General features: G+C 43.7%; 2 protein-coding genes across 5 annotated transcripts; one reads left to right on the top strand and one right to left on the bottom strand.

Moving 5' to 3' along the window:
* Positions 1 to 523: 523 nt before the first annotated feature.
* c21h11orf68 (chromosome 21 C11orf68 homolog) lies at positions 524 to 5,781 on the bottom strand. Of its 4 annotated transcripts, none has more exons than XM_063186494.1 (5): positions 5,600 to 5,781; positions 4,444 to 4,664; positions 3,210 to 3,486; positions 2,478 to 2,705; positions 524 to 1,874 (listed from the first exon to the last, which is right to left on the bottom strand). In XM_063186494.1, the coding sequence occupies exons 3-5, from the start codon at positions 3,396 to 3,398 to the stop codon at positions 1,530 to 1,532; spliced, it is 762 nt and encodes a 253-aa protein (XP_063042564.1). In that variant the 5' UTR covers positions 3,399 to 3,486; positions 4,444 to 4,664; positions 5,600 to 5,781; the 3' UTR covers positions 524 to 1,529. The 4 variants fall into 4 exon arrangements, with proteins under 4 accessions (XP_063042564.1, XP_063042566.1, XP_063042565.1 ...); XM_063186496.1 differs by having other exon boundaries at positions 4,479 to 4,664; XM_063186495.1 differs by lacking the exon at positions 5,600 to 5,781 and having other exon boundaries at positions 4,444 to 4,668.
* On the top strand, positions 4,827 to 14,946 carry drap1 (DR1-associated protein 1 (negative cofactor 2 alpha)). The gene is made up of 7 exons (XM_063186498.1): positions 4,827 to 5,016; positions 6,130 to 6,202; positions 7,454 to 7,547; positions 9,887 to 10,021; positions 10,232 to 10,322; positions 11,820 to 11,908; positions 12,427 to 14,946. The coding sequence occupies exons 1-7, from the start codon at positions 4,975 to 4,977 to the stop codon at positions 12,605 to 12,607; spliced, it is 705 nt and encodes a 234-aa protein (XP_063042568.1). The 5' UTR covers positions 4,827 to 4,974; the 3' UTR covers positions 12,608 to 14,946.
* Positions 14,947 to 18,156: the final 3,210 nt, after the last annotated feature.

The raw sequence follows: 18,156 nt of genomic DNA, 5'->3' as shown, positions 1-18,156 counted from the left end.
CAGCATCAGTATTGATAACGAAAATCATTGTCTAATTGATAGTAGGTAAGATTTGAAATATCTTTTAAGTATTTCCTTGAAAATATAAGCCTTAATCACAATTCAGTGAAAACTTTTTTAACACTCTCGTCTGGAAGTTTGTTGAAGACTTTTACGGGCTTGTCTCATATGACGGAAGTAACGTTGGCACAGCTTTAGCAGCAGAGAAGCTATTCAGCTTGTGTTGATAATACTAAACTCCTGGACTATTTCCAAACTTCCAAATGCTTCGTTTCGTGAGTACAGACCATATTTGTGCTACTGCAGAAGTTTGGTGTAATGACATGTTATTTTTGTGGGGAAAGTTTGGAGACGGTGCCCAGTATCCATATGCGCTTGAGTCAAGCTAACCGGAATAAACATCGAATAACACGGCAACTCTGTTGATGTAAGTCTGCGGCAGAAAACACTTCGGGTGTAAAGGTGGATGGGTGTCACGGTTCAAATGGCATTAGGGTGATTCTACTCCGAACCATCGCTTTAACAAAAACTATGCAAACATTCATTTTGGCATCTGTGTACAGCACACAAAGCTTTATAACAAAGTTTTCGAGCAACACAACTGCATTCACACCAGGGACCACTTGACAAGACAAAACAGCCCTTCCACAACCCAAAGGGCATAACAAATAGGGTCTGGCACGGCGCTTGCCCTTTGTTATACAAACAAGAACATTATAAACAAACAAAAATGCAATGGAAGATATGGCATGTACTATCAGTTTTTAAAGGCTTACGAACAGCTTGCTGTGCTGAAACTTAAAAAAGTACAATAATGTAATGTACAATTGTGTGTAAAAAAAAAAAAAAATCACTGCCAACATTCCATTGCTTTAGTTTTCACTAATCACTGACAAGAAAAAAACTGAAGTGTCTAAACCTGACACTTGAAGTGCTCATGATTGGCAAAACCCATAATCAATCAATCTGCTTTGCTCCGCCTTGCTGAAGAACATTTAAAAACACTGCAACAAGCAACCATCATCTGCTCAGAAAGTCAAAAGTCTATGATGTCAAGATTTGGGGAGGGGACAGTCTTGTGTCACATTTGGGTGCAAGAATTAGACGTGGGGGTGGGGGTGTGGGGCAACAGGATGGGCGGCAGCTACAGTACGTGGCCTCCCGTACCCCGTTTCCGGAAAGCATTGTCCCTAACCAGTTAGCAACTTACATAGGTTGCCAATGGTAAATTGCATTGCAGCTAAGTAAGTTTGCTCGCAATGTTAGCAATGTGTTATCGAGAAACGGACCCACCCGTGGTTGGTGGCTTTGTTAATGACAACAAATAAAAAGTCACAAGTCAAACGTCGCAAGAAGCAATCATTGTCAATTAGGAAGTCAAGAAACTTACATCGTAAATGGGTACAGGAGAGGGGACAGGAGTGTGTTGGTGTGCGTGTGTGCATGTGACTGTTTATGATGTGCAAGAGTTGGGGACAAGGAAGTACAGGGAGCGGGGGAGGGGGTGGTGGTGTGGTGATATGGTCCGGCTACGTGACCTCCTGGTTGGTGACTTTGTTGAGGATATGCGAGCGGCGGGGGACGCACTCCAGATTGTACTTGCTCTCGTAGATAGTGGGGCACAGCTTCCAGCGGTTATTGCGGTAAATACCCAGGTAGGTGTAGACGTCGGGCTTGTACGACAGCGGGCATTTGACCCCCGCTGCCCGGATCACGGCATCCAGCCTCATCACCTGCTCCTCGTCCACAAACGAATCGTTGTACACACAGATGATGTGCTTGCTGTCGTTCTTCGAGTCGCGGGGGCTGACTTTCGCCGACCGTGCCTTGCCCTCTAGGACGGCGCGCGCCACGCACTCCCAGGCGTGGTCCACCTTGAAGTAGGGGTGGGAATTGGCAAAGGAATTCAAATGACATTACATTACATTACATTACACGTAGCTGACGCTTTTATCAAAGATTTTCAATATGGCAGACCAATATAAGTCACAGGACACGTCACCAATGCAACAAAGTGGAATCAAGTAGGCTCTCCTGAATGCCGTGACTTTCCGTTGAACTATGTTCAACATTCATTCTCATACCCTGAATCTCAAATGGCGCACTTGTGCACTTCGGGCACTGTGTTTCAGTGCGTAATGAATACGCCATACACACTGAAACATGGACACTGAAGTGCACAAGTGCACCATTTGAGATCCAGCAACAGTCTCCTAAAGGGGCATAGCTGCCATAGGATTGCAGCATGGATTCCGGAAGAAACTGCTTATGAATCTCTTTTCAAAAGTCTGTTTTTAAAAACATGCCTTTTGGGGGGTTAAAATGCACCAGTCACAATCAATGTTTTTTTTTGTTTTACTTATCCACATTCCCTGTTCATAATTTTATATATACACAGACAAAAAATATCTCCATACGTGTAAACAGCTTCTCACTCTGCCAGTCCAGTTTTTCTCTTTTTTTTGCACACCCCCTACCTTGAATCCTGAGTCCAGGTGCATCAGCCACTTGCCCGACAGCACGCCGTGGTTCAGCGCCAGTTCCTTCACGGTCTGGAAGGCCACTGGCCGGCCGCTGGCCAACAGCCTGTCCCAGCTCTCCTGCAGGCCCACCACGTCCCCAACATCCGGGGAGAACTCGGGGGAGTACACCGCGATCCAGCCCACGGGGCCCCGGCCGCCCTCCTCCTCGTCATAACGAGACACCTGAAAAAAATTTACATTATCAATTATCCACTTGCTCGAGCTAGCTCGGAACAGATACGAGCACTATTTGCTTAACGGTCTGCTGTGTAGATACTAAACTGTGCTAGGATACAGTGTCTGAAATGTCTTGTGGAAATGTGGATAATGTGGGTATGTAGTAATATGTACCACTGCAAAATAATTGCCTGTACTGGGACTAATAAAAAGTTCCTACTACTACCACCACCACACGACTATACCAGAGAGAGTAGAGAGAGAGAGGTTCCATTGGCCCATTGTTTCCGGGTTCTATTATTGCAAGGGGGAGGGGGCGGTGGGGGGAAATCCCCCTTTAGGCAGACCTAGGCAGACCTAAGGACTGTTCTATTCAATGCTAGGAGCATTATGACACGCTCCTTTAGGCAGACCGGAACCTCGTCATGTTAGGTGCCCATAGCAACCTATTACATTGGCATATCTCTATATACTTAAAGAATCTCTGACTATACTACTACTGTCATCTACCTGAGAGGGCCGGTAGGACTCCATCCAGCCGTCGAACTCGGCCCGGGGCGTCTTGCGGGCGTCGAATTTGATCCAGGGGTCCATGTCTGCAGCCATGGCCTCTGCGGCATAGTCCTGAGCCTTGAACTGGTCACTTTCCACATTCTCTGCCTCCACTGGAGTTCCTCCTCCTCCACCTTCTTCCTCCATGGTGTGGCGTGTGATGACAGAACTTTGTTGTTGTTGTGGATAAGTTGGTTGTTAAACAGGGGTTTGCTCACAAGTGTTGCTTCTCGCACTGGAAAAGAATATGCATAATGAATGGGACATGTTTGTGGAGAGGTTGGTTGTTCAACAGACCGTTTGTTCACACCACTGTTGTCTGCCACATCAGAAAAGGAATGTATACAACACGAGACACATAAGCTATAAAAACTACAAATGCATGCACATGCAATTTATTCACATGTGCAATTGGTCATGCACAACAAATCAATGATATCAAGCAAACTTTGGATAGTACACAGAGGTACATTCGAGACAATATTAAGACAAATGGCTTTGTAAACTGTTGGCTCTATTCAAGTTATTTTCTGATTGACACAAGACAGGAACTACATGGACGGATCATACAAGTAGTACGTGCATGTCTAATTTCAAGTAGTCTATGTATCCTGCACGAACCGAGTTCTAGGCCAGATCCACATAATGGTTGCAATTTCTTATCATTGAGAAACACTGATAAGACATTTCGGTTGCAATTAACCTGCACTTTGACATCAAGCTAGCTCTTTATTATCAGCCACGCTAATATGACCTGAGCGCTTTTGTCTTTATATAAATGAATATAACAACATTTGCACATTCATAGCACGAAACAGAACACACGTTCCACCCAAAACACCTTGCTTATGCGACGACAGGTTATTGTAATTGCACCGACTGTTGACGAGTTAGCTTAATGTGCTTTGTGTAACAGCTAGCGTCAGGTCCCCTTGGCAAAATTACTTTCTTTTTCGTAAGGAACAAACCAGCCAGTCATTCGTGTGTGTGTACTTTCCAGCACCCATTTCGAATAAGCTGTTTCACTTAACATGGCAGATACTTACAGTTAGCGTTACTTGTTTAGCAAGTTAGCTACGCCGCCTACATCTGCGAAATAACAGTACCACTTGCAGTTTGTTGTGAACACGGTTTCATGTCAACCAAAACCCAAATATTTCCTCTATGTCGCATTTACAAAAGCGATGCATACCTTCGTTGCCAAATGTTCTGTCCCAGACATCTTACCCAATCAACGGCATTTCAGCTGACCTGCACATGTGATAAATTTGATAGAATAATCGTCACTCCAAAACTTTGTATCTTCACACCAGAGCCATGGCTCTGCTTCACACTAACAGCCGTAGAAACGTATATCTGGTAAAAGACGCGCAGCTGATTTTAACAATGACCAACAGACACTGGCAGATGTTCCTGTAAAAAAAAATACATGAGAACAATGGCCTGGTGCCAAAACAAAATGTTACTGACACAAAAAGATACAATTTAACATTTTCATCAATTAGGTTTTAGGCTCTTAACAAGTCTATGATACCTGAAAAAGTTACCATAGCACTTCGCTAAACAACACTGACGGGCTACGAGACCCAGTGAAAACCTGTTCAGATATTCTGGCTTGACGACTCTACTGACATCAGCAATCTCGCTAGTTCCGAGCCTCAGCCAGAAGTAAGGGGGAATAAAAACAAAATTGACGGAATACCTCGGTGCGTGATATTATAAAATGCCTAGTAAGAAGAAGAAATACAATGCCAGATTCCCTCCGGTAAGTTACACATTTGCTTGCCCAATAAATTATAGCGTTTTAGCGTTATTAGCAGAACATGAAAGCATCCTTGGACGAGATGTGTTGGGCCTGAACGACAAGCCAGCTTTGCTAGTTAGCTTTGCTCAATGTTACTTGTGATATTGTCCACTTAAATGGGATTTCGTCTTGTAGTGTTTATGTATACCTGTGTTGTGCATATTCTCGTCGATATGCCAACCACTTACCTCTAGAGTCTCTTATCAATTTTGAAATAAGCAGGTTAGTTACGTTAGCATGGCTGAATTCAGTGAACAAGCTACACGGTTAGCTAACAGGGCTATCAGCTAACTGTTCCTGCGCCCACGCTCGGCAATAGTTCTTTAGCCTAGCTTCTTATGTTATTTCTGTATATAGTGGTGTGTTTCAACTGTATTCCAGTATGCAAAATGGAGGAAATTGAACTGCAGTGGCCTTAAATCCCAACTTTAATAGCTACTGGTTCTTGAACGTGTGCTAGCAACTGGAAGTTCTGTTGCAGACAATAACGTCCACTGTGCCTTCCGTGTATCAACAACAGTGCACAGACCAGGTTAAAACTCACCTGTTGTTGTGCAGGCCTGTTCACGCTTTCAAGTTGTCCAGCTTGTAAACTGGCAACAAAATCATACAATTAGAGCTAGGGCTATCTGGCTAGAGTGGAATTTCGGCGCATACCCACTTAGCATAACTTTGTAAGAAAGTGACATCAAAATTTGGTAGCCAAATGATTTAAAGGTACCCATAACCCAACAACAGACGTGAATGAATCAGAAAGCCGCGTGCCGCTAAAGTGTTAGTGGATCACCGTTTGTTTTGTACATGATGGTAGACAACAACTTACAGGCCCCAGTTAGGATTATGACAAAATATTTAATGTCTCTTGTACACTTGAAAACGGGTTTGTTTTGCAAAAGCCCGCCTAAAGGAGTCGCCAGGTTGAATTCATCACTCGCTCTATTTTGTGTGCGTAGGCCCAGTTGTTTCCTGAAGTCCGCCTAGTATTGCGTACATTGTAACCACACTTGACTTGTTCATAAGGGCTGTGTTTCTTTGTTCTGTCTGTGTCTAATGTGTTTTTGCTGCCATTTCTAGGCCAGAATTAAGAAGATCATGCAGACGGATGAGGAGATAGGCAAAGTCGCTGCTGCAGTTCCAGTTATAATCTGTATCCTTATTACACCGTGCCGACCTCATCCTGCACATTGCTGCTTCTGCCTGTGCAAAGGGGTAGGCCTACTGCTCTGGAGCAAACAGGTTTCACAGTTAGATAACGTCAAGCAAGTGTGTAAAGCAGCAAGTACAATCATGCTGAAAATATCAGCCAGAATATTTAGGGGATCTACCAGAGGGGCATGCAAGCCGCTCTGGTAAACAACGGTTCACACTTTAAACTTTTGAATCGCCTGCCTCTGATTCCTACCACCTCTTATGCTGATTAGCTAAATTGTAAGCACTCTTGTCATATTCATATAAGCCCATGTTGATGAGTTACAGCAGTGTTTTCCGGCCATTTTCGTTTCAGGTACCCCCTAAGCCAGGGATATTCAATTAAATGTCAACGAGGGCCAGTTTTAAAAATTCCTCCCAGTAAAGTGGCCGAATTTTCCGTATGTATTATGTCAACGAAAAAAGTAAACGGGACACTTCATTGAAGTGGGGGGTGTGGGGTTTCTCCCCCAGAAAGTTTTGCATTTCTTATATGCAATTTCCTGCATTTTAGCGTCCCATGTCCCGTTTCAGCTCGATGCGGAACCCGTACTTTTATCTCTAAATTCCGAAAAACAATTCAGCATTTCAAGGGGCTTGTGGGGGGCCAGCTCCTTGCTGTCCAAGGGCCGCATCTGGCCCCAGGGCCGCCATTTGAATAGCCCTGCCCTAAGCCTTTTTGTTGTGCCATACGCTCTCATTCCTGGTCTATGCTGTAGCTCTTCCTCTATTCCAATGTGACTATGCCCCATATATTTGCTATTATAACATTTTCCCAAGTATTCCCTCCAGTGTGCTCGCGTACCACTTGTGGTACACATACCCCTGGTTGGGAAACAGAGTTACAGGACGCAGACACGCACACAGCCTTGAGCCTTGGGCACCCACACACACACAGCCCTGGGTTAGCTGATACAATGCATCATATGACTAACATTTACGTTTGAAATTGTTAATGTTTCATAACAAAATAAACATGCACTACATTATGCAGGACAACCTCAAAGTGTGGGCAAGTACAGAGTATGCATGCATCTCAAGGATAATGCAAGAGGTAATCATGGATGTGTGGGGTTAGTTTCTTCTTGAAAGGAAGGTGTTTGGGACCACAAGTGTTTTTGCCAGCCTCTAAATAAACTAACACACACATACACACACACGCACTGTAATGTCTGACTGTTAAGGTCCTTGACTCAGCCCTCCTCTTCAGCACGGGCCCTGGAGCTCTTTCTGGAGTCGCTCCTGACGAAAGCATGTCACGTCACACAGGCGCGGAACGCCAAGACCATGACCACGTCACACTTGTAAGTCCCCTTCCCCTTCCTCCTCCTCCGTCACAATAGCTCGGCTAAGTCTGACTTGTTTTTTGTTGTTGTTGTTTTTTTGTTTGTTTGTTTGTTTGAGTTTTGTTGTTGTTGGCCATTTTGTTTGTTATTTAATCATTAGTCAATGCTTTTACGCGAAGCGACTTAAAGTTGTTTACATTGTTGGAGCAGGACGTTGTTTTGGAACATGGCACTTAGTCAAGGCTTTTAACTTACAGCTGTTGAGGTGCTGGGCGGCTGTTTAGGAACAGGTTGTTGACAGTCCTTGGAGCAACATGTGCTTAGGTGACTTGCTCAAAGCCACTTCAGCCATGGACGAAGGTTTAGTAGGGAGACCACACACATTTTTCGCTCTGCTAAGGATGGGTAAAGGCCTTGATGGCACAAGGCTCTCTGTCTCTCAGCCAAGCCAAGTTGTGCACAGCTGGAAAGTTCGATGTTGCTTGCATATTAAGAGGGATAGGGAAGCGCTGACACAATGTCTATCTTCAAGGGAAGTGGGCAGGTAGCTTAAACATCAATTAAAGGAAGGTCCTGAGGCACAGTGCTGTTAGTCCTTTTTAATTTTTTGCCACATGGAAAAATATTTGTATGGCATCTGTTTTAGTGGCCATGTTCTCCTGCAAGCCACCCTTCACAACTGTTAGATATAAGAGAGATACATTTCATGCGGATTGATAGATTTGCTTATCAGTAGCTACTGGGCTTACTTTCCGTTCCCACACATTTGCATAGTAATGTGCTGTCATGGAAGTAGTTTCGATATGCATCAGTAAGTGATCACTGTAGTTGCACACTTGTAGAGGTAGAGAGATGAGAGATGATTATTGAGCTTTCTTTTTTTCCGAGATTTTTTTGAATGTGTATGTACGATGGTATTTCAAATTTTGCCTGATAAACAAAGTATACACATACATTTAAGTTATTAACATGACTTAAAGTGGCAAGAGCACACATTTTGTTTCTGATTTCAATCTACTTGTATAATTTGAGTTCATTTGATTTGTAACCCATGTGTAGGCATCTGGGGCTGCTGTTCATCTCTGCTAGACTGCTGCCTTCACTCGCTTTCTCTATCCTCTTTGTTTTGTTTTTCTTTGTCTTCCTCTTCCTCTCTGTCTTCTCTCACTTCTATTAGTGCTCATCTTCATTTTTCCAACCTTTAATTGACTCTCTGTTGTTCCCACTGTATACCTCTTTCTGATGCACCAATACAGTTTTGGCTTTTGGTCAGTCAGCCTGCAACATCCATGTTTCTTTTGGTGAAATTCAGCTTGGATCATTTTGACAACATTCATGCAGCCCCAAGCAATGTCAGTCCCACTACCATGCTTGACTGTTAGTAAAGGGGACTTTTCTGTGTACTACATACTTGGTTACCACCACACATGCTTAACACAATCTAAAACGAATTTGTTTATCTTGGTGTCACCAGTCTACACGACAAGCAATCCATATCCTCAGTCTGTTTGTCTCTGATGAGACTAAGATTTAAACAAATTTTTATGTGTGTTTATTTGATAGCTCCCTGCCCAGTGACCATGGATGCAAATTAGCTTTTCAGCTTTCTCTCGTACTGGAACTGTCCTGTACATGGCCCCTGTCACATAAGCCAATAAACTAAATTAAACTTCTGCAACTCCCATATACTTGGGTTCTCAATTTGTGTTTCCCCCTGGCTGCGAGACTCTGCCTGCGCACAACTCAACCTCTGATTGTTGGAAACCGCTGTCGGTCAAAAAATTAGCTCACACGGTTGGCTGCCAGTATCTTGCCCCTCCTCACAACACTGTGTTTATAAACAAAAAAAACATGTATAGGAAACAGTGCATCAAGTTCGTGTAGCATGATCAGCTGCTTCCATGTTACAAACACCAGTGGAACAATTACATTTCAGTGATGAACATGACTTGTAAAGTGACAATAAAAGACACTTTATTTCTTATTTCAATTTGCTTGTATAATTTTTCTTATTTCAATTTGCTTGTATAATTTGAGGTAATTTCACTTGTGTAGCCCTTGTGTAGGAAGAGCTGGAGCAGCTTTTAATCTTTCACACACCTTTCTACCCCTTCTTTTTGTTTTTTCTTTCTTTTCTTTCTGCCTTCTTGCACTTCTTTCTGTGCTCATCTGTCACCTTTTAATTTCATGCTATTTCCCCAGTGCATCAGTACTTCCTTTTTGAGTTATCTCAACTTCTATTTCATCTATTCTGTATCGACTCGTGAAGTGACTTACTATGTTGATATCTACGGTTTCTCTATTTCTGTGCCATCTATTTCACTGCCCTTTCACTTGTGTACTCCCCGGCCGCGTAGGAAGCAGTGCATCGAGCTGGAGCAGCAGTTTGACTTCCTGAAGGACCTGGTGGCAGCCGTCCCTGACATGCAGGGCGAGGGGGAGGACAACCACACAGAAGGAGGAGGAGGGGCCGGGGAGAAGGTCCCACGCAGGTGAGAACCAGGGGGATAGGGGTGGTACTGTATGGCTGTCCTGGGGTGCGTTTCTCGAAAGCGTAGTTGTTAGCCGGTTAGCCGCTTTGGTAGTTGTCAATGGGGAATAGCATTGCAAACAGAAACTACGGCTTCGAGAAATGCACCCCTGCCTTGCTAGGTGCCCTATCTCTGACTTTCTCTGTTATTTTCTCCTTTTTTTTTTTGCAGAGGTCGTAAGCCTGGAACGGGTCGTAAGAACGGAGGTGCTGGCACCAAGGGGAAGGACAAGAAGCTGTCGGGCACAGAGTCTGAGCAGGAGGTAAATAAAACGGCCCCACCTGCTCGACAAAGTCAAATCAAAAGTCAAAGTTGCTTGCCATGTATGCACAAACAAGTTAGTTCAGGCACATTGGAACATTTGTGTAGGCCTTCTGAGTCAGTAAATTGGAGAAAAAATTGAATCTCTCCCTACTCTACACTGGGCTAGGGTATCTCTAGGAATCACTGCTGTATTTTGGCTTCTAAATGAAGAACCAATGAGATACTCAGAACAGCCAGCATGCAAAGCATGGTGATTGGGAAATATGAGAAGGTTTGTGCTTGCATTGCTGCAATGGCGCCTCCTCTTGGTGGTGGAAATTCCTGCATCATGGCAGGTGCATGCCCATGTTTTTTCACTGGGAAGAAATCCCACAAACTGTATCAGGATGGCAAACCAAGTCTGACCTTAGAAGAGCTGTTTCAGCCTCCTCTCAGCCCATTTTAAATATCTTTCAATTGCCAAATTATTCTTGTCTGGGGTAGTGGTGGCCTAATCTTAAACTGACTGACACATTCTCACCAGAAATCTGAGTGTTGGGGAACCGGAAAGTTGGTTTGTGATGTGAACCAAAATTTGTCTGGGTGTTCTCTTGGACCCTAGTACAAAATCAGGTGTGAACGCAAGTGGTCAATGAACCAGCTAATTAATTGCCACATCCTAATTTCCATATCCCTTTAGGCAGAGGTGAGCTAATTATTTAAATCACCTGTGTTGAGTGCGAGAATCTGTTTGAAGGCATGGAGACGTCACAAAGTGAATCGGAACAGTCAGGTTACACAGATACAAGGCCTATCCCATCGTCACTATTTTGACTAGCTTGAAGAGTCATGCAAAACACCACCAGGAGCCTAGTAAATGGTCCATGTAATTATATGCTCAAAATTCATCATTTAAAGACGGTTTTAGCTAAATTTTCTCCCATGGGAGAGCATGCCCCCAGACCCCCCTAGTATGACTCTTATACAACACTATCCCCCAAAAACGCAACTGCACACCACACATGCGCGCGCACCGCTGCAGCACATGCACCGCCCCTTGCCACCGCGCCACGCCGCACCTTTCTCACCTTTTTCACCCCTGACCCGTTTTCATGCCTGAATTAGGTTTTATCAGAGGCCATACATGTTTTTCTGGTCCTTCAGCGGTGGCTACAAGCTGCGGTGCTGTAGAACTCGAATTGAATTTGTGTCACGTAATTGTTTTGCATGATTTGGTTAAAATGCCTCGGGGCTATAACCAGTCAGAAGTTGGATTTGTTTTATTTTCATTTTATTTCACCAGCTTTTGTGCGGAATAATATTGAAGAACCCATGTATGCAGTGTTCAGTCTAGTCAAGCAGCCACAACCCTTAAAGGTTTAGAAGATCTTTAGGCTTCTTCTCACAGGTGACTTAACTAAGTTTAGAGAGAACACAGGATCAGATAGGCACAAGAAAAGGAGGCAAAGACAGGCCTCTGAGGGCATCGCTAACATCTATGTCTCCATGACAACAGGAGGATTCAGAAGACAGCGAGACGGACGGAGACGAGGAAGATGGCTCCCAGTCGAGCACAAATCAGCAGTCGGCGTCACACTTTCACAGGTCAGACTCCGCCTTTGACACACCTTCAGTGTATAACTGTAGGCATTGCATTCAGAGTGCAAGCTTGCATTATCCACATTTTTTGTCTGTTGTCAGTCAGTGTATGCAAGTGTGTTGGTAATATCAAAAAAGTCACATCAGCCAGTGTTTAAGAGCCTAGACATCTAACGAAACTGAAAAATAACTTTCTTCAGCCCTGTCCTCACTTTATCATTTCTCTGATGCATCACCCCATGCAAATTAAGATCTTGAAATGTTCACTTGCTTCAATCACTCACTCAATCAATCAATCAAAATGTTTTTATATAGCACAGTATCCCAACTACTCAAAATGCTTTCATTCATGCACGCATACATACACACGCATTCACACATTCACACACCAGCTCTGGAGGCTAATACATCATATAATACATCTAGATATGTAATAATATGGTTTATAAGTTGTATGACAAAATGTTGTCATTGCAATCCTGTATATAATGCGTGTGTCCTCCATGTCCTCTCTCCTGCTGCAGTCACCCCATGCCCCCACAGCCACAGTATATGCACATGGGCTCCGTACCGGGCGGGATGACCCACATGCAGCCCACGTCCTTCGCCCCGCACGCCTCCCTCATGGCCACCGCACCCCCGCCCGCCCCTGCGCCCAACAACCCCGGCCTGGAAGACGACGACGACGAGGATTATGACTCTTAGCTCCCCCACACCACACACAAACACACACACACACACACACACACACACACACAGACACACACACACTCTTCTCCTCACACTTACCCCCACACACCATCCTTTTTTCTTCCTCTGCACACGACCCACCTGGAAGATGATAACTCTGGTGTCTACCACGCCACACCACACCATACACATGCCCTCAAACCCAACATCATCCCCACCCTTCCCCTCTTCTCCAAATTTGTCCCCTTTTTTCTCTCCTCTGCAGTGGACTATGACTTAAACCGCCAACACCGTCGCCACCATCACTAACATCGTACTATGATACAAATCTCCTTACTCTTCTGCACCCCCACTTCGAAGATGACAACTCGGACTTGTGACTTTTAGCTTCTTCAACGCCCCATATGCCCCTCCCTCCATCTGACTTTTTTTTTCCCCCCTTCTCCAGAATCTCTCCCTCATCCTCTTCTCTGTGCTCCTCCACATCTTGTTAACTGTTTTACATTTAGTTTTACCCTAATGCTCTACCCCTACCTTGACATCTGGGTTTTGTGGAAGGTGGAGTAGTTTTGCTTTGTTATACTGCGTAAGGTCAGGAAAGATTAATTTAGGAGAAGGGGGTGTGAGACGGAGGTAACTTTAATATGGAGGATGGGGTGGTCAGTGAAAGTGGTAGCTTTTTAACATGACGAACACCTGTAATACACACACACACACACACACACACACAAGGTTTCTTGAGACTGTAGTGAATAAGCAGCTGTCACGATGTGAAGACTTAAAAGATTTAGTTGTATATTAGCTAATGTGTTTTTTTGAGGCTCTCTGTTTTGTTGTCTTTTTTTCTTGTTTTTGTTTTTAATTCTTATTTTATTGTAAAACGGAAAGATGCGATAGGAGATGGAAGGAGTCCAAAAATTGCATTTTGAAACCAGAGACTTTTTTTTTTTTTGCTCGTTAAGAATTTTAGACACTGAAGGCCAGCTTTCCTGGCTTGATTTTGAGAGGTCTTTTTTTTGTTCTGTTTTGCTCATTTTTTTTGTTCTTGGTAGTTTTTGTCGATCTAAATGCACCCCAGCACAGCTTTTAGAGGACAAATAATACCGGTCGTACATTTGACCCCATTCTGACTGTCTCATTTTAGAGCCACTAAAGTATGTATTGAGTTTTTGGAATAAATTGCCCTTCCCCAAAAAAATCCCCACATTTTTCAGTTTCCATCAACAAGTTACAGATTTTATGGAGATGGTGAAAAGTTTGTTGTTGCTTTCACTTCCATCAGTTTGAGCCTGGTAGAGAGGCCTGACATAAGAGAATTGTCTCTGACTACAGTCATTCACTATATAGTATAATATGCTGTGCAGGGGACAGACGAGACTGCCGTTTAGAATGTTATACTACGCTATGTAAGGGAGAAAATGGTATAATTACGCCCCATGTAGTCAACCATTTTGTAAAAGAAAACATTTCAGACAGACTAAGTGATGCATAATGTAAACGAAGCTCTATCCAGCGTTAACTTGACTAAAAACCAAGCTGGCTAATACGATAACCCCTCTGCTCTCTCGGTGCATGACAGCCTGACCCTTTTCCTAAAACACATCGGTGTGGGTGCGCCAGTGCGTGTGTACACTACACACACTCGGATACAACGCAAGGTGTAAAAGTAATCATTCCAAAGGCTTTGAAAAGCTAATTTTGGAATTCATTGCACGTCAGCCTGATTGTGGTTCTTTGGTCCCCTTTTCTTCATGACTTGTCACATTGGCTTTTAAATGCTGACTATTAAACCAGCATTGGTTTGCTAACCTTGTTCAGATATACCCCATCATCATCATTGTCATCATTCTCTTTCCGGTTCTGGTCCGGATTCGGCCCATTTATGGGTCAGATGTGGCGTTGAATCTGGCCTCCTTTCAGGCTTTAGCTGCTAACCGCCAAAGGCCATTTACAACATGGGGCTGCATTTCCCAAAACCATAGTTGCTAACTGTGGTAGCTACTTTGTTGTTGGCAATGCATTTTCTCATTGCAACTACCCAAGTTGCTAACTGGCTAGCAACTAATGTTTTTGAGAAATGCACCCCTGAAGTGACATTCTTGCTTAATGTACCTCGACGTTGACACCATGTTCAGATATTAAATGCATTTTTACTCCTTTCCTCCTGTCCATTCTTTTCTTTTTCTTTTTTTTCTTTTTTTTAACATGCCCGACCATCAACTTACATACAAACACATACGTACACCTCCATTTGTATTTCTGCCTCACCCCTCGACATGTCAAATTTGAAGTTGTATGTAAACTTTTAACATTCTTTTTATTTTGTATGAGTGAAATAAATTTGAAATTTCAATATATAACCTCGTCATTGTTTGGTTTTTCCCTTTGAACACACAGGTCTGGTCTCTAGTTGTACAAGGACATTTTTGTGCTTTGTGTGTGTGTGTGTGTGTGTGGAGGGAAATGTGTGAGCAAATATTAGCCTACATTGAAAAGGTCATCTACACTTCGCTCTATCTACTCCCTGTTGCAGTGCTAGTGCTGTGTGGTGTTTGCTCTTCCCCCCCAACGCACATTCATACACACATACTGGACAGTATACACACACATTCACACACGTACCCTAAACCCATACCACACACACACACACACACTTCTAGAGTACATGCATGCACACATTCACACATGCGTTTAACCCATACCACCCCCTCCCCACACACACACACACACACACACACACACACACACACTGTACGCACAGTATACACACAGACACAGCCTAAACCCATATTACCCCCACCCCCCTTCCCCGAAACCCACATTCCACATCCTCCTCACTCCCGCTACCTCCCTTCCAGAAATATCTGGACAGGTTGGCGAGTACAATCTGCCTGTGTGTATGTGCATACCACCAGCAGGAGCCTGTGTGTGTGTGTGTGTGCATACCGCCAGCAGAACCCTGTGTGTGTGTGTGTGTGTGTGCTCCCCGCAGCAGCCTGCACCTGAGTGCCACATCGCGCTGCCCGCATGCCCTGTTCATTCGCAGGGCCGTGGCACGTCCGTCAGCACCCATATTGACTTGTCCGGACGACCACACTCCCTCCTTCCTCCTCCTTTCCTGTCCTCTCCTATACGTCTCTTCCCCTCTTCTTGCCTCCCTTCCTCTCTCCTCTCCTCCTTTTTCCCTTCTCATGTATCACCCTCTCATCGACTCTCCTCTCACCTACTTCTTGTCCCATCCAGGCCGCTGAACTCTCTCCTCTCCTCTTCTCTTTTCTATTCTCTCCTCTCTCCTCCTTCCTTCCATTCCTCTCCTCTCCGTCTTTCCTTCTAATCCCCTCCTGTCATCCTTTCCTCTTCTCCTTCTCTCCTCTCCCTCTCCCCTCTTGTTCCAGACCTCACTCACCTGCCCTCCTCTCTCTTACCCTCTTCTCCTCCCTTTCGCTCCACTCCTCTCCTCCTCCTCCTCCTCCTCCTGTCCTCTCCTCCCTTCCTTTTCCAAAGTCAAGCCCAGGCTATGCCAAACTGGACTCCATGACCTGTGTGCAACTTAGACACTGAAATAAAAACAATTAAACAATAAATACATTAATAAACTCTAACAGCAATTTGAGCATTAACACAATAATCCTGATGAGTTTGTTGTCCCTTGCCAATGAACTGTGTAACTCTCGGACATAGTAATAAAAACAAATGGTAAATGGTTTTTATACAGCGTGGCACTTTTTTGCTTCAAGAAACACTCAAACTACTCAATGGGCATGTCTCACGTTTCCCCATTCAAACACCAGTTGCAGAGGCTGCCATCCAAACTGCCAAACAGCCGCCGCAAGCATAAGGTTCAGTATCAGGGAGAGCGGGGCTTGAACTTGCAATCCTCCAAAAAAATAAAAAATTAAATAAAAAAGAATAGAAATAAAAATGGTGGAAGTCCGAGGCAGTGATTTCCCTCTTTTTAACAAGTACTTTAGAGTCATAAAAGTTACAATGTGCTAATTTTATGAGCAGTGTGTAAATGAGCAGAGCAGCTGCTTTTCATTTCTCTAGTAATAGCCTGCACAGATGTTTAGCTATTTGCTGCAGCCAAAAAACTTGCTGTGTGGCCAAACCATAAAAACTTTTATTTTATTTTATTTTATTCTCTCTTATTGCCCAGTGGTCCCAGAATTATACTCAAAGACCTCAGTGTTGGTCTTGTAGGTATCTGTATGGGCTTTTATTGCCTTTACTTCGGATCGTACAGTGAAGCAAGAGGAAACAAGTGGGGAGTCACCTCAAGTCATCCTCGAACCCGGGTCCCCGGTGTAATGGCACGCACCGGACCACCTTGCCCTTTGGACCACAGCCACCCCAGATGTCAATATCTGTTATATAATTATTACATAGCACTTACCTGATGTTTTTATCCAATGCAACTTGCAGTTATTTACTGGGTATTGGTTACAGTCCCTGGAGCAAAGTAGGTCTAGGTTCCTTGCTCAAGGGCACATCAGCCATGGATGGAGGTGTAGGCAGAGGTAATTGTGGGATTCGAACTTGCAACCAACCTTCTGATCTGAAGTTCACCTCCCTAACCATTAGGCAACCGCTGCCTCAAAGCTGTGCTATGTTAGAACACATAGTGTTCAAGGAAACCATAAAGAGCAAGGCTGCAAAAGATGAAAGAAGCAACATGTCAAGTGCATAAAAGACGGCCAAAAGGAGTATGGGAGAGAAATGAATAAAACACTGAGGTGTAGGTATAAAATAAACTGTGTACTTTTACAGTTAGTACTCAGTGTGTCCACCCCATTAGTTAGAGTGGACTACGTTGTATAAATTGTGTAAGGTTCTGCACTATCGTAATGACAGCCTGTAACACTAAAACTGTATTTGAAGGGGTCATTGCTACAGTGTAATAATAATAATAATAATAATTTTCATTTCAAGCGCCTTTAAAGATACCCAAGGACACGTTACAATCAAAACAGATACATAACAGTAGAGAAAGTATAACAAAGCTTCAATGAAATTAACAATAGGAGAATAAGGAGAATACTTACCTAATTAGGTACAGTGGTATAACTGTGGTAAAACTAGTGTAATAATAGAAGTTGAGTAATTAAGTACACTTGTACGTACAGTATGTGTTTTTTTTTATAATTACATGCAGTAATTACAATGTAATTTTTTTTGTTACTTTCCCAAAGCACTGAATTCCTCCAGGGAAACAATAGCTGGACTAAGGGCCAAGATGACCTAATGCTTAAGTCGATAAACCAGAGTGCTCATGAAACAATCAAATAAAGTGTTACAGACATCTGTTACAGTACTTCTACTACTACTTCTACTTCATTCACTTCTGATAAAAGGACATGATATGTACTGTATGTGCAGAATAGGCAGACTAGTAGGCCTACTACAGACCCTTGTACTATACCTTGCAGGAAACCTTACAGAGACAAGTTGTCCCCATTTTGGGGAGCGTTGACAGCTTTTTAGCTGGTAGACGTCGAGGCAATTCAATGGCCTAGCTATCTCCTTGCCATTATTAAGAAACACACATACTGCTAAAGGCTTATCTT

The sequence above is a fragment of the Engraulis encrasicolus genome, chromosome 21 (genome assembly GCF_034702125.1).
Source record: "Engraulis encrasicolus isolate BLACKSEA-1 chromosome 21, IST_EnEncr_1.0, whole genome shotgun sequence".
Lineage (NCBI taxonomy): Eukaryota > Metazoa > Chordata > Actinopteri > Clupeiformes > Engraulidae > Engraulis > Engraulis encrasicolus.
Note: the sequence above shows the minus strand (reverse complement) of the source record. Positions and strands in the feature narration are given on the sequence as shown.